The sequence below is a fragment of the Cydia pomonella genome, chromosome 19 (genome assembly GCF_033807575.1).
Source record: "Cydia pomonella isolate Wapato2018A chromosome 19, ilCydPomo1, whole genome shotgun sequence".
Lineage (NCBI taxonomy): Eukaryota > Metazoa > Arthropoda > Insecta > Lepidoptera > Tortricidae > Cydia > Cydia pomonella.
In genome coordinates, this window is record NC_084721.1 from 13,438,247 (window position 1) to 13,455,216 (window position 16,970).

Consider the following 16,970-nt stretch of genomic DNA (forward strand, 5'->3'; position numbering starts at 1 on the left):
AAAAGTTGAAAGGCCATAAAATTATCTACAAGTTGTACCTAAATCATTTTTTTCTATTCCCAGCCGTTTTCGAGCTACATCCCATGAAAGGTGAAAAATTCGAAAACTTTTTATTTTACCAACTTAGGGTGCCCGCAGACGACCGTTTTTTTCTCCGTTTTTGTTGTGGATTGTAAGAAATGACGATGATAATGAGATGATGATGATGATGACTACTTTTTCATCCTTTTGGGTTGGGACTGTCCTGTTCGAAGAGTTCTTCTTCTATTATTTGTTCATCCTCAGATGTAGGTGATTCGTGGTGAAGCTCTTCGTCATCACCATCACCATCATCATCATCTTCCTGAATGGATACGCTGTTAAGGCATTTCCCTTGGCAATGAAGGCATGCCGCTGAACATTTGAGCATTGCTTTTCGGCATCCACATTTGCCGCTAGCACAATCTTTAGTGCAACGGCAAAATATGGTCTGTAGTAAGGCCTCTGGTGCTGGTGGATCTTCGGTTTTTATGGGCTCCAGGGTGTTTCCTACAGACTGCCATCCCCACTCTTGTGGAAGCAGCTCATTCCCAAGCCACTGTTGTACTTGATAGTAAGTGCGCCGGGAATGCTGTTTTGCCGCACTTTCCGTGGGTGGGAGAGAGCTTATGTCTGGCTTTAGTTTGGCTAAGCTTAACGAGGGCGGACCCCTTCCCATGCTACGTGTGAACCTTCATCGAAAAAATCCGAACAACGGATAATGTTGGGACATTGATGTCATATGAGAGGCACTAAAGGAAAAAAAAAAAAAAGTTCAAGTATCGTAACTACCCTAATAAAATTCAATTCCTCCTAAACGCCTCCATGGTGGAATCTGGTTTTTTTATCAATGATAGACCTAATTATGAGCAATCTATCGGTACCGGTCACAAGTTGCACTTTTGAGCTTTTTGGAAGAAAAAAAATAAAAAGGTCAAGTTGCGTAACTACCCTAATATAATATTTTGACAATCGATTCCTCCTAAAGACTTCCATGGAGGAATGTGTTTTTTTACCAATGATAGATCTAATTAAGAGCAATCTATCAGTACCGGTCACAAGTTGCACTTTTGAGCTTTTTGGAAGAAAAAAAATAAAAAGTTCAAGTATCGTAACTACCCTAATAAAATTCAATTCCCCGTAAACGCCTCCGTGGTGGAATCTGGTATTTTTATCAATGAAAGATCTAATTATGAGCAATCTATCTGTACCGGTCACAAGTTGCACTTTTGAGTTTTTTTGGAAGAAAAAAATAAAAAGATCAAGTTCAGTAACTCAAACTACCCTAATATAATATTTTGACAATCGATTCCTCCTAAAGGCTTCCATGGAGGAATGTGTTTATTTACCAATTATAGACCTAATTAAGAGCAATCTATCAGTACCGGTCACAAGTTGCACATTTGAGTTTTTTGGAAGAAAGAAATATTTTTTGATCGATTGATGTGATAAACATGGGTATGTATGGGGAAATTGTTTGAGCCAAAAATCATTTTTTACTGCGTGTAACTCAGAAACGGCTGGGAATAGAAAAAAATGATTTAGGTACAACTTGTAGATAATTTTATGGCCTTTCAACTTTTCCTTGAAAGTTTTTCTCTAACATGTACCGTTTTTGAGATTTAAGCGAAAAATGAAAAAATGGACCCTTTCCCCCCCTCCCTCCACTCCGGGGCTCCTCCTAGTGTCCCGGGGTTTTCGTATGTTTATTACCTAGGGACTCTTGACATGTTTCCGAAGAAACATCTTACGTTACTAACTCACGCACTCTAGAACTTTTTATTCAATGGACTAAGATGCACATGTTAGGATCTGTTCTGCGTGTACGAACAATTAGCTGTCAGATCGTGTAGAATAGCCTCTGCTTTCATCAGTGTAAACCCCGCTCAACGCGATAGTTTGAAAGTTAGGGCGAGTGTGCAAATGCCCTATAATTGTGATTTTAACTCGTTTTAAAAATCGGTTGTGTTTTGTTTTTAGACGACGTTCGTGATTTTTTTTAAATCTGTTGATTGTAACTATCGATGTTAGATAAACTGTCATTTGTTTGATTATATTTATTCTGAATTATTTATTAACGAATAGAGTTCTGTGTATCACGTTATCAAAATTATGTAAATGAAATTGTAAAATCAATTATATCTCTAAACGGTATATATGAAAGTGCGCTAATTTTTTGTCAACGAGGTGCTTTTGAACCATTTTGGTCACAAAGTTATATCATTTATATCAAACATGTTTATAGTTAGATACAAAATATCGACTTGGTTGTAATTGAGGAGTATCTTTTTTAAAGGGCTTATTTTCTCTATGAAACCTACAAAATAATATAAATGGTTGGCAAGAATATCAGAGAGCCTGCGCGGCCTCTATAACCCATAATTTTCCTTTGAAACATTTATTTAAACGAGCTTGCTTACAGGGCTATTAAATTAATTACGATATTACTGATATAAATGTACTGATTCCCATATCTTTAACGTATCGCTGTGATACTTGGGGTACTCTATCGCATTTTTGTTTTACGCACAGTTTTTATAATGATTATTAAAGTCAATTTTGCTTCTGCAAAATGCGCTTGATTCCTGGCTGGTGCACCGTTAAAAATCTATTAATTTTTATTATTGTTTTATAATGCGTATTATATGTAGATATAATGAGTTTTGACCGTTTATATAATTATTTGTATTTTAATTCAATGAAATTATGAGAAAGTATGTTCTGACATGAAATGTTTTTTAGTTTTTAATTTCACTGTATGTATACCAAGTAATGAGACGAGTCAAAAGTGGCAATGAGTACAAAGTTGAGAAAATTTGGCTATCCCTGCCTTTCATTCAGTAAATATTCGTATAGAGTCCGACCAAGAAAAGTTGACAGCGATTTTGATAGCCCAAGACATTGCAAGTGTTATTTTAAGCGTCAAACATCTATGAAATTATGACGTTTACTTAAAACTTGCACAGGCTGGGCTATCAAAATTGCTGCTAACTTAGCTTGGTTTAACTCAAGAGGGTAGGTATTTTTTTTTCAACCAGTATCATATGCAACTATAGTGACTAGCCAAATAACAATTTAAAACGGTGTAACTGGCCAGAACTTTTTCATCACACTTGCTTGTAAAACATATTGCGACGTATGCGGAGAGGGAGATTTTTCTACATAATTTCTTTAATACGTCGGTTTTCAAATCAAAGGTATAAAAAATATTTTAACTTATGGCGCATATAACATAATGTGAACAATGTGGACTTTGTGAATTCAGTCAAAGAACACCAAAACGAATCAATGCTCTTGGCTACTAGGTTAAGGGTCCGCACAGCGCGCGTCAACGGCGCCTACGTGAGCAGGTTGGTGCGCCCGCGCCGCTCGGCCAGCAGCCGCGGTCGGCGCCGCCGCCCCACGTACCTGTCGGGCACGTACAGGCTGACACAGCTTTAACACTTGACTGTTGTAGGCTTTACCCCTTAGCAACCGAAACAAGTATGTCGCCAACTAAAAAAACTTGTGAGTTGTGGTCATAAAAGTTCATACTAATTTAATGCCTGCCTGTTAAAGATTTTTTCACATTCATGAACGAATGAAGACTTTTCAACAAAACGACGGACCACTTATTTAAATAATATTATTTTGAATTAAAACGTATTCCCTTGCTAGTGTGATGAAAAACATTGTGCGTAACTCCACGTTGCACAATGTCCTACTATTTATTTATTTATACTTATTATATCATATAAGTGTAATCGACTGACTGTTACCTTTATCAACAATTCCTGATGTTTTAAGCCTTTTTTTACTCCTTATTTTTAAAGTATAGGTTAAATGAAATTCGAGATTGTGAATGATGCTTTATTGTGCTTGATTAGGATATATTAAGGTAAGTATCTAGAAAAATATCAGCGGTTTTTTTTTCGTACGCTTATTGATATGATACTTATCTTTTTATGTCCTCAGACGCATTTGTACGTGTGCTTTTATTCAATCTAATAATATCTGTGTCATTGCCCGTTGTACCAATTTATTAAAAAAAAATATCGCTTGGTATAAGTACCTACTTTGAATGTCTGGACTTGAATATTCATTTTTTTCCATAAGAAAGCTTTAGACTGAGCATCCCTTAGCCCTGGTGTACACAGCCGATCTAAAGGACGTAAGTAGCAATGCGGTGGAATGGTTATTCCCACTAATTGCCACCAAATTGGTTTTGTGATTACTACTGGTTTTTTTTTCAGTAATTACAAAAAAAGACACGGTGGGAAAAAAATCTCAGTAGTTAAAAATCCCACTGGTAACAACTTGGTGCTAACTAGTGGGGGAAAATCCGGTGGAACGAATTCACAATAACTCTTGGCTGTTCTAACGCATTAAGTAGGTATGTAGATTGGATAACGCTGGCCAAATGTGTACATCTTTTTAAGGACCTTGTAATATAAGAAAAGGAGGTAGTTTTAAAAATGATAGTTTTAAACACAGCCCAACACAGATATTGGATTGAATGGAGACCTTGTACAGTCAGCGTCAAATACTTCGTAGCAGTCAAAGTGCCCAAATAGTTCGGTACACGGTCGCCATCTGGTATATAGAAGCAGCCAAGGTGCTCACAAATAATCTGAACACGCCACTATTGTCCAAGCGTTAGAGTGCGTGTTCAGAAAATTTTTGAGCACCTTGGCCGCTCTAATATATCTGATGGCGACGGTACATACAAGCGTTCCTCTCTCCAACACGAATCGCAAATCAAATTCTAAACCATGGTTGTAATTGTTTTCACTTCGCTGTCGCTGTTGTTGAAGATGTTAATTTAAGCGCACGAATTTATCTATTCGACTAAATTATTATAAGTTAAGTGTCGTTGAGTATTACAAAAAAGTGTATTTTTCATAATTTTCATAAACTAAGCACACTTTTGCCTAAAATGTCGTAACTGTACACTACGCATATGTGATACGCGGTTTATAAATAAACAACTAATTTGTGGATGGTGGTGTTATTTCTCCTTGTTCCGGGTTTGGGTTGAGGACGGCGAAGTATGAATTATGACGACCGTAAAATCTGAAAATGATGCAATCAATTATTTTTTACAGTACAGTACTCCTAAAACGCAAATTGCCTTGAGATGGCAGCTGTCAAGCTGTTTTAAAAATACTAGCAAGATAAATTAATATTTTAAGTAACTTGTAAGTGTACGGCACATCAGTGGGGAACGAACAGCGACGCCTCCGGCGAGGCGTACTTACAGAATGGCTTCGTATAAAAACATACTTAAATCTGGTTTATCGCGGAATTTTCATAGAATTTTTGTCGGGTAGTTATACAAATCTCTGTTTTGACATTTTGCTGGGATATGCCCATGCATTATCCCCGACCACGACCAGCCAATCGTTACCTTAAGTTGTCCTCATTGCCATATGGTCTACTGTTTCTTAACTTCTTAAACCTTTATAGTTAAGGCAGAGGGGAATATATTTCCCACCTGATTTTGAGCTTTATTTCAAACTAATAAAGTTCAATTTTGCATAGTTTCGGACACCGGTTAACTCGTCCACATTCCTAAGTAAAGTAGTAAAGTGCTAAATGTCACCATTCCTATATCGCCTTAGCACTTTTCTATACAAGACATGCGAATGGAGTTCGAGAGACGAACACTGTGGAGTGTGGACCACATAGGAATATGGACCTTATAAGAAATTGACGATATAACAATATCGACTATACAAGGTGCTCACGAGGAACCCGAGAGATTGTAACCACGCATTTCTGAGGCCAAAAGAAGGAAAAAAAGTTATATGAGTTTAAGTCAATTTCACATTTAAAAAAAAATATGGTTCGTTATGGCTATGAACTTGTGGTGATAATTAGTGAATTTTGCTTGTCACCTGACGATATATTTTAATGTGTTCAAGACGCGAAAGTTTTAAATGTTATAGAATGGCTTCGAGCGTCCCAAGGGATTTGAATTGCATGCACTGAAGCCACTTGTATATGTTTGAATTCGATTAACATGCAGGTTGCACGCCCCACTGGTCGCCGCCGCTCACTTTCACACTCCGGTCACTTCCCCAAAAGTACAATCACCATCAGATATATCGGAACGGCCGAGGTGCTCAAAAATATCTCAACACGCACTCTAAGGCCTTGACAATAGAGGCGTGTTCAGATATTTGTGAGCACATTGGTCGCTGCGATATATCTGATGGCGACTGTACAACAAACAAGGTACTATTGTACTTAGCACAGTTAATTAATTTGGATTCTACCGCAACGAAAGTCGGCCTGGAGAGCGGTATGTAGTGTCCAGCCTTGAAGATGATTGGCCGCTTCATCCGCTCCATGGCCACCCAGAGCAATCTTCGGAAGCTGTTGGACTGCTCGTGCCACGGGCACAAATACATCACTTCTCGGAGAATCTCGCTCTAGAAATAATACTTCAGTTGTTCTATAGCCCATGCATAAAAAATACGATTAATTGAGACAAGTAAAGAGAGCTTGACCCCTTTGAGGACACGACGAAAACATTCAGGCAGTAATAATGAAACTTGAAAGGGAGAAGAAAATATATAGGTAATGTAGGCCAGGATTTCTAGAAGATCTCACCGCGCAAGATGGCTTTGACTACCTATGCACCACCTCTTTCTAATGTGGTATCTACTGTGGGATACAGACGGAAGATATTATCCCGCATGACTTGTGACTTAAACTAATATTAGTTGACTAAGTGGTTCAAGTGAAGGACAACATCAGCGTCATGGCATATCAGGCCGTAAAACAGAAGCTTACGAGTATCAAGAAAGACATGGCATGGACATTTCGCGGTGAAATAATATTTAAATAACGATATAATCTCACATATACGAATTGAGAAATTAAAAATTACTCGTATTGTCAGTTCGTTGCCGCACCAGCAATAAAGGAACAGCTGCGACAGCATCGTCACCATGTAGTTTAGCATTGAGATGAACTGCACGCTGCCTGGCGTTGTCTGCGAATCATCAAAATAGAATTATTATCTTCTCTATGATACTTTCCTGCTGAATAAGATGGCGATTTAGTGCTATCAATCACTTATAAAATGAGGAAGTTCCTTCATGGTTCCTTCTATCTCTATCACTCGATCTTTGCAAGCGAAAGAGATGGTGTGGTTGTAATTTCGGTATTCTAACTTCGTGGTGCAGGGAATCTTTGTTAAAAAAAATTTTTAATCCAGCAATTGGACGTGAGTAGGTAACTAACGGTGTTAAATAGCGAGGAGTCGTAAAGCAGATCCCTAGATCTGATTAAAGTATCCTAATACTTCAATCAAAAAACCCCGCCTAAAGTCGCAAACCTCGTAAGTCCTCGTAACTCCTCGAGGAGCAACTTTAGGTATTGTTGGCTAAAGTCCCAAATCCCTAATATCTCTGAAATGGAGTTACGAGGTGTGGGACTTTAGCCGACGAAATGTAAAAATGTGGCCTGACTGCTGTAATCCGAAGTCCAATGATACAGATGATGGCAACGCTCCCGCTTAGCTGGAAGAATATGTTCGCGTGGTACGTGTCCTCTGCCGACTCTATGAACCTGAAATATATCTTACAATAACATTATATTTACTAAATAGGCATTGAAAATAAGAACAAGAAGATGATTTCTTGACAAATTAAACTCTAACTTAATTGTTGAGTTCAATGAATCGGCGGGTAAATAGTTACAATCACTTTAAGAAAAGTGGTCAATTTCGGTTAAAATAACGTTACTTAATGTAGTAAATTGTTTCAACTGGTTCCAACTGAGATTACCCGTCATTACATGACTAATGGCGAGAAAAGACGTTTATTGGAAACCATGCTAACCGTATCACCGCCTGATGGTGCTTGAGACATTCCACGAACAAAACTTTATTCTCTTGTATAAGCTGCTCTCGATCTTGCTTCTTGACCTTGCCTGACATTGGCACTCGTTTTATCTGCAAAATATGCGTATTCACTTACTCTAAAAACAAAGACTCAAGACTCAACATGCTATAAAATACATTCTGAATTTCCAAAAATTTCATACAGAATCAAACTTTCCGATACCCCATACTTAGCCAACATCTTCACTTGAAAACCTACTAAAGTTTCTAAACAGCGCTTAAATTTGAGATTAACTAAGTAACTAACTTGCACTCTCACTCCTCAAGACAGGTCATATACCTAGCTAATTTAATATCACCTTTATATCACGTACCTGTTGTACCTTATCCATGATAATCTCCAGCTGCGCACATCCAAACATGATCATAGATAATGCGACACTATCAACTGCGATGAACAGGAAGGCGCTGATGTAGATGGCCACCATCTGGTAAAAGTAGCCCAACTCGTACTGCGGTGACTTCTCTGGTCCTACTGGCATCCTGCAAATACAATGCAATCATGAGTTTGTACCTATGTTATAAATTAAATATAATATCACATTATTAACTTCATGAGAAACAAGCCGGGTAAAGAAAGTGCTTAGGGTCCCTGAATACAGAAAGCTCAGAAATATCTAGCGGTATTGGCCAGCTCATGCCGTATTCGAATTTAATAAACTTGATTGAGTAATGTAGTTAGCACAAGACCGACCAGCATCTTGTAACATGATGGCTCCGAGTCCCATTTTGCTTGCGTCTATGTGAACATAGAACGGTGTATGGGAAAAAGCATAAATACCCCATATAGTAGATTCGATCTGCAATGAAAGCTATGGCTAATCGTTCTATACAAAATATAATGGCTAGAAAAGTCATTCAGTCACGTACCAGATCAAAAAGGGAAAGATACGCTCTCCACCAGTGCTGTCGACAACGGGCATTAGTCCCCACAAAGTGCAAGTAGTCAGTGCACTGCCGAGGAAAAACAGGCACAGGCGTCTTATCATGATAGACTGATTCAGGAGACATCTGTCGATCAAAATCGGGATTAAAAACCGGATCGGCGACGTCGCTCCTCAAAAGTTCTTGGACGCACTGTTTTACGTTAGGATAAAAAGGATTCGCTATTTTCTAGGTTTAGTCACAAATCCTTTGGTAAAATACTGAAGAACTTTAAAGTTACACGCGTGAAGGTGAGAGTGAAATATAGTCTACAATGTGAAGAACGCGTGGAAAACATCTCACCTTACATGTCTCTCGTTTTGCGCCTGAAATACCTCCTCTTCCATGAAGCTCAAGAGAAAAACCAAGTTATCCTTATTTATCATAAACCTTGTAACTTTATAGCATACAGACGCCTGAGTGAATAGCAGAAATGAAGCTTCTGTCACCGCGTCCATGTCTCCCCAGGCTAAAGCTATGTATATAAACTCGAAGAAGACGAAGGAATACTGGGTCAACATGACTATGATGGCATAGGCGACGTATAAAGAGACATAGTTGGCAGGTTTGAGCCATATTCCAAGATATAAGAGGATGTTTCGAGGACGGTTTAGGAAGAGAGTTACATTGTCTACCGTGCTCACCGTCATGTTGAATGTAGGTTGCTTGGGATGATTGGTTTAGTGGCAGTTTTATACGGATTGAAGAACTACAGGATGTTCCTATGAATGTATATATTGCTGATGGCCCAAACATGTCCGATTTAAATTTCATAGCCTATAAATTGTAGGTACTTGTACTTAGTTGATTTTTTCATAAGCGCCATTACAAGTTTTAGAACATGCTGATCTCCATAGTGGGAACATATTTTTGTGTATTTTCGTCTATATAGTCTACTCTATACCTACACATACAGTAGAGGAATCTACTCGTAATCAACATCCAATCCAGCCAGGTTTTATGATTTTCTATCTTGTATGACAAATCAGAAGCACACAATTAAATACCTCTATTATTTTATGTTACTATCGCTAATAGTTAATATGCAGTTTACCATTATCATCATACGATAAAATTATTGAAATAGGTTAAGTATAAGTATAATTTTTTTTTTAAACCAAGTTGCCTGTAGGTAATTGTAACATCTCCGTTTTAGATATATTAGCTCGGCACACAACACCTCTTAGCTGTTAACAACCACAGCAATAAGGTGCATAACTCGACACGATTAGAACATAAACATAATACAAGATCAGTGGCTGTGCAAAAATATGAAATACCCCGCGTTACCAACTATTAGGGAGATAGAACATTAAGAAAAAGATTGCCGTATTTTTAAATAGTCTGCCTGAAAATATCAGACTTGAGCCCAATAAAATTAAATTTAAAAAAACACTAAAGCTGCACCTAATGGAAACACTTGGGTGACAATTGTATGCCTGTGCCTGCAAATGTCACTCAAGTGAAGTGAGTTATATTTATGGTGTTAGTTTTAATTAATAATATGTTACATTGATTATGTATATAAGTACTTATAACAGAGACTCGCGCCTGCAGTCAAACTGTGCAAACAGTTTTGCAGGGAACTGTATTAGATTATAAGTTTATTTCATGTAATAATAAAAATAAAAATAATAATAACATACTGTATTCTTACCTACGAGCAAACTTTGAAACTTGATTCAAAACTTCTAACTGTAATTCGATTTGTTTACAACTCCAAGGTGCGAATTAGCTACCCCGCTTATTGCAATTAAATTGACAAAGATTGATAATTGTAAGCACAGTTCTAATAGTTGTAATAGCAATATACAAAACGACGAATAAATTGCTAAGCGAGAGACAATTTATGAGTTTAATAACTTTGATTTCACTTAACGTGTATTTAATGTAAACTTGCATTATGAAAACTGCTTGTTGCTGCTAAATGTGTAACTATTTTTTAAGTACGAATAGCTCGAGTTTGTATCTAGTTTAGTTTTCTAATTCTAAAGCTTCGTTTCGACTGTTAGTTTGCTGTAATACAGCAAAATACGAATAGGACATGCGTAGAATCTGGAACAAAATAAATAAATAAGTAAAACGAACTATTAAGTTGACTACATTATATACTATACCTAGAATGTTTTAAGGTGGCGACCAAAATGTTATTCAAAAGTTCATTGTCAATATAGGTTACAGGAGGGTGTCATCTATTGGACATTAGCATGTCGAGCACTAGGATGTTTTGCTAACCCGCTATTCGCAAAACGCTCGCGCACTGCACGCGTGGTGCAAAGTTCACACGAACAGTTAATTAATTAGCGACACTTTCGTAAATCTCACAATACGCGCACTAGAGGAGCCATTGCCAGATTTGAAATTAAATTATCTTTATGAATTATGCATCAGCCCTCTATAGTCCGTACTATTTAAGTCTACCTTTGCACCAGGAAAGCATAAGCATCAAGTAGTATAGATACCGCAACGAAGGTCTGCCTGGACAGCGTGACGTAGCCGCCGGCTCGGAACTCCATCGGCCGGCCCAGGTGCAGCATCGTGAACAACAGCGCGCGCTTGAAGCGGACGTCTTGCTCGTACCAGCAGCATTCGTACACCACCGTATGGAGCTCCAAGCTCTGGCAATAATATTTAATAACACATCCCTAATGTGCAAATTGCTCAAAGTTAGAGATGGGGGAAGGCAACAGGCCGCGGGTCATATATTAATCCGTCTATTAGGTAAATGTCACTAACAGTATCACTTTATTATTTGGGTTTGCAAAGTTACATAAATTGGCAGGTTTAAGGTTTGCGGAGGAGGTAGAAGTGTATACGCACGGTTGCAGTAAGCTCGTGGCCGCTCCAGCAACAGAGGAACAGCTGGCTGATCATCACCACAATGTACATCATCAGTGACATGAACTGGATAGTCTTCCAGTCCACCTGTGCAAAGGAACGATTTGCCAAATTATTTAACCCGACTTCTGCAAGCAATATAGCGATGTTACGCTCGCATACCAGCCCGCGTAGCCAACATGCCAATCGTTAACGCTCCGTAGCGAACGAAACGCAACTGTCACTGTCGCACTAATATGGAATATAGATTGGAGAGAGATGACTACGCTACGCTACGGAGCGTTAACGATTGGCACGTTGGCTACGTGTCCAGAGCGGCGCCGGCGTGCGGATCCGCATGCAAAATATTACGAGTATAATGGACAAAATAAAGTTGAGATGGGGTATCATTGTCTCACAGGCCAAATAACTAAGGCTTATTCTATTAGTAAACATCGCTTTGACTTTGACAATAAGCATCGCACTGGAGTCAATATTCTTATCTGAAGTCTAACTTGATCATCATCAGTCAAGTTAGCACTTCAAATAAGGATACTTTGTGACTGGGCACCAAAACCAATGGCTAACGAGCTGGGCCACCACGGCTTATCCTGCCAAAGAAGCGCGGGTCGCATCTTCTATCTCGCGTCCTTGAATGATGTTATCCGGAGGGCGCTTGTCTCCGTAAGCGTGCCACTGCCGACCATCCTTGAGCCGAACGGTAAGTATCGCACGCGACGATGGCAAGCGGCCCGACGGGATGACACTCCATTCTATGATCGCAAGGGAGGACGCTTGTGTGGGACACCACCTGCGTTGACACGCTTGCGCCTGCTCACCTACAGGCAACCTCCGTCAAGGCGGGGGCTGCGGCCACAACGGCGGAACAATACCAGCGGCGCAAATATGCTGTCCTCGGCGAGGGCTACATATTTGCGCCGTTTGGCGTCGAAACTCTGGGACCGTCGGGCCCAGCGCGAAATGCTGTTCAAAGGGACAGCTACTTCGGCCAGAGACTAAGTCTGGCCATCCAAATAAGGGGTAACGCTGTCAGTCTTCTGGGCACCTTAACATAGTGACGACCTTGGGAGCATTTTTTATTTTATTCGTTTATTTTATGTTTTATAATATAGGTGCTTTAGTTACTATATTTTATTGCTTACTGTATTTTATCATTTCGTGTTGGTCCAATAAAATAACATAGTACAGTGTGATTGAATCAGAAACGTTTGCACTTATGTCCATAGGTGACATGCAAATGCTATGAGGACCAATTTATGTACTTGTTCTGAGTAAGTATTATTACCACAACTATGCGTAAAGCCGACATGCAGATCAACCCGACACCAGCGCTGAGCTGGAAGAGCAAGTACAAATGGAACGTGTCTTTCCACCTGATTAACAAACCTGAAAAACAACACCTCTTAGTCACTTAGTCTAAAACAGTAGGTAGGACGACTGTGATTAAGATGATCGAAGCAATGGATAGGCAATCTGCAAATGCGGTTATTATCATTAAGATTCTTCTTCTTAACTCCAATGACAGGACCAGAGCATCCAGAACAGCCCTAGGTAGGTACTCTTATAGTACCTACATTTTCAAGGAAAGGGGACCCCGGGGACCGCAATGGGCGGTCACCTACGACGTTCACGCCTAACGCCACCCCTGATGAAAATGCTTACTTGACTATGGCTTGGTGTTGCGCCACACACTCGATCAAAACTTTGTAGTGCTCATCCAAAACGTTCTTGGTGGTAATGGACCGGTTGACAAGTCGTTCTGCTATTGGTTTAACCTACAAAACATTTTCACCATAAATTTTAATTCATCATGAATTTAGCAGAGCTGAAACTTAGAGTCAGGCCAAATGGGGACTACGTTTGTATGGAGAAGCAACCGTCCCCTTTCCTCTTAACGCTTTACCTTCGACGTCCATGTCAACGATATTTTTTACCGTTGCCGTCATGCCGTTGACATGGTGACATATCTGCAAGTACTTGAGTGAAACTCTGATAGATGCTCGTTTATTACTAGTAGTCCGAACTCTGGCTGTAAACAAGCCATCTTTGGCTTAGCAGTTAAGAAATAAGAAACTCTGCGATTAATTTAATGTTTAGAACTTTAATAAATAAATAAATAAAAAAAATTTGTACATTACAATTACAAGTAGCCGCGCCTGTGTGATTGCGGACGCTCACATGCCAATAACACACGCGGACGTTCACGGTAAAAGTATGAAAGCGCCCTTACGTTCATAATCTTCTCCTTAATAATGTCAATCTCCGCACACCCAAAGATGACCATGGAAAGACAGACACTGTCCACGCCGAAGTACATGAACGCGCTCATGGAGAGGGTTATAAATTGGAACAGGAAGCCGAGCTCGTACTGCGGCGAGTGGTCTGGACTGACCGGCATCCTGTTTTTAGAAACAATACTTTTTTTAGTATTCAGTGAGAATTATTATGTGAATAAAAAAACATCAGGTAGATACTTATGGGGCACAAATCACACGCAGTAAAACAACATTTTAACAAAAGATCTTCTCATCCTTTCTGTTTGAAAAATAAAGGCGAATTGGGTACTTGACACATGTTGAATATTATAACAAAATTAAGTTACATGGATAGAGAATGAGCCATCCATTATAAAAATTATATTGAGATTATAAAAAAATACAAGGCTCCGTAATCTCAAAAACACATTTTTTTTGTCTTTCAAAAATAGAAAAGAAAATGGTACAATTCGATTCCTTAGGTACATTTTATTGAAAAATAAATTGTATGACAACTATACACATAAACGCAATATTTCAGGGTCAAAATGGCAATTTCCTTGATCTTCCATACATTTAGGACAGACTTAGGTATATGATGTGACGTCACATCACCTTATCATTTTATTAGAGGCGTTTCAATCGTCGAGTGCGAGCGTCAGACTTCAACTCTCGTTTCTGATCTTTGTGTTGCTTAAATGCCATGAGTCCTATATAGACATTTGATCCTCAGGAAAATCAAGATCGTTTGACATTATTTACAAAAAACAGTCAAGTAGCTAATTTTTGGTTCATTTAATCAGCCCGACGTCTGTGCGTTAATGGGTACATGACCCCCTTCTGTTGGATTCAAGTAAAAATATATATACAAACTTACCACATTTTAAACGGAAAATATCTATTAGCATCATCGAACAGTGCTCTAATAGCGAACAGGATAATAGTAGTCTGAGAGCTAACCATAAAGCCCATCAGTAGTCTCTTGATCCTCGACGCCTGCAGTTTCAAGATTCTGAAATAGGTACAATCATTGCAGTTAAGTTAAGACACCTGTGATTGTGCCTATTAAAGTTATCATGACACACGGTGATATGACTGTATATTACACACCTCCATCACTTCACTCTTTAAAAATTATGCCTTCAGTCCAGGGACTATTTCGCCAGTATCAAGGTATTAGGAGCTTGAAATACGATTACAATGATACGGTTAGTTCAAGACAGTGTACGGTGATTTTATTAGCTCTACATAGTACATAGTAAAACGATAGCTGAACTTCATAAGTAGCACGTGGACTGCCGGCCGTTGACTCAAAAATGGTGGTTAAACGCGTTTCAAGATTAATTCTCCATTCACTGCACACTACCAGATTAGTTAGATTAATAAGCTACTGATATTACACTTTAAACAATATTAATGATCAAAAACAAAGGAATTAATCACGAGGCTAGTTAGCTAAAGGTTACCTTTAACCACGGGACGGTGACTATCCGACTATCAAAACAAGTGCGGGTATTTTCTAAAACCTCTTACAGCTAGAAAATCACGATACCCTCATTGTCCAACAAAGTGTAATATCCCACACTGCTATCGTATCTATTAAGAATGTTTCTAAGAAAAGTAATTTAATTCGAAGTCGACTTACTTATCGTGCCCCTCAGTTTGAGGCATAAAAATTTCAGAATTCATCTGAGCCAGGAGTTCCCTGAAATATTCTATATTACCGTGAAACACAGTAATCTTACAACACAGACAAGCATGGGTGAGGAGCATAAACGACGATTGAGAGATCTCCTCGAGGTCCCCCAGTACTTGACATATATATATCACTTGGAATAGAAGAAAAGTATATTGCAAGGACAGCATGAAAAACCTAAAGTATTTTTGAAAAATAGACTCATTTGGAGGGGGCATCCAAACCCTAAAAAGGACATAACAAATTTTGCCCTGCTCAAATACAGATCTTCGATATTTATTTTGTTTTTAACCATTATTGATAAGACTGTAAACGTCTGAGGCTAATTTTAAAATGATATTTTACTACTGGTAAGAAAATTGTTAGGAAATTACCGATAAGTGTATCAAACATAATGGTGTAATGATACATTCTCTAATAAGAGTTGATTATTATTACCAATGATTACTTAGGAAAATTACAGGTAACTTATCAAATAGTTAATTTCGCAGTGTGTGTTGCAGTTAATTGTGTATTTAAGTATCAAAGTAAAGTGGTTGACACTTACAAACAAACATTTCTACTGATTTAAGATGTCAACCAGTTTGGTCTGGTCTGAACCCACTTTGTTTTTGTAAACTACTCTTCAATGTTTGCTGCCTAGCTGGCTATTAGCGTCGTAATAGTCCCATTAGGTACATTATATGTATATCCCTTATTGTAATATTTGTAATATTATAGATGCAAAATAACCTAGTCTGGTCTGTCTCTCTGTGCCTTACCGTTAAACGAAATCACAATTTTTGAAATAAATACAGGAAAAATTTAGAAAAGTTCACCGCCTTAGAAAAGAGTCTAACTCGTGGCTCCAGAATACCAGACTGCAGTTCTACATCGGCAGAGAATAACTCCCACACGCGGCTTAGGGCAGGGACAGGATGGCCCGCAGAATTTGATCACTGTGGACGAACCGGTATTAATGGTTTGGTTATTGTAGATGTTGCGGTAAATTTGGAAGTATTCCCTGTCACTATCTATTTGATGCTGACTGGACAAAGCCTGCACCTAACAAAAGTCTCTTTTTGACCCAGTGGTTGACTGGTAGAGAATATGAATACTTAATATTTTATGTGCAATAAAGTATAAATAAATAAATTCGAGTCGCTCTTCGTTGGATGCGCTCCAGAGGGAGAAGTTGGTACTAGGTAAATGTATGTAGGTGCGAAGGGTTATTGTCTTCTACTGACAAAATTGTTTCACCGGCTACAGGGAGCGTGCATGAACTATAGGAGGCAGCACAGGAGCCGTCAGATTTTTGGCGCGAGGCGTAAATGTGATGTTTTTTGTTCCAATGTAGCCCACAAGATGG

General features: G+C 38.7%; 2 protein-coding genes across 2 annotated transcripts; both read right to left on the reverse strand.

Annotated features, from left to right (window-relative positions):
• Positions 1-5,014: 5,014 nt before the first annotated feature.
• LOC133528428 (odorant receptor Or1-like) lies at positions 5,015-9,702 on the reverse strand. The gene is made up of 8 exons (XM_061865815.1): positions 9,137-9,702; positions 8,780-8,920; positions 8,224-8,392; positions 7,848-7,960; positions 7,476-7,575; positions 6,893-6,997; positions 6,276-6,431; positions 5,015-5,070 (listed from the first exon to the last, which is right to left on the reverse strand). Exons 1-8 carry the CDS (start codon positions 9,481-9,483, stop codon positions 5,053-5,055), a joined length of 1,149 nt encoding a protein of 382 aa, XP_061721799.1. The 5' UTR covers positions 9,484-9,702; the 3' UTR covers positions 5,015-5,052.
• A 165-nt stretch (positions 9,703-9,867) lies between these two features.
• On the reverse strand, positions 9,868-16,437 carry LOC133528429 (odorant receptor Or1-like). The gene is given in 10 exon segments (XM_061865816.1): positions 9,868-10,888; positions 11,296-11,451; positions 11,654-11,758; positions 12,957-13,037; positions 13,039-13,057; positions 13,334-13,446; positions 13,902-14,070; positions 14,804-14,938; positions 15,572-15,845; positions 15,848-16,437. Coding segments are annotated over 10 exon segments (1,203 nt in total). The 5' UTR covers positions 15,918-16,437; the 3' UTR covers positions 9,868-10,807.
• Between the last annotated feature and the right edge of the window lie 533 nt (positions 16,438-16,970).

Excerpts from the sequence above, each read along its gene's own strand:
- LOC133528428 (XM_061865815.1), bottom strand. The coding sequence starts at position 9,483 with ATGACGGTGAGCACGGTAGACAATGTAACTCTCTTCCTAAACCGTCCT. Across the intron at positions 8,921-9,136 it reads CAAAACGAGAGACATGTAAG|ATGTCTCCTGAATCAGTCTA; the intron begins GTGAGATGTTTT and ends TTTGATCGACAG. Across the intron at positions 6,432-6,892 it reads GCAACGAACTGACAATACGA|AGCGAGATTCTCCGAGAAGT; the intron begins GTAATTTTTAAT and ends TATTATTTCTAG.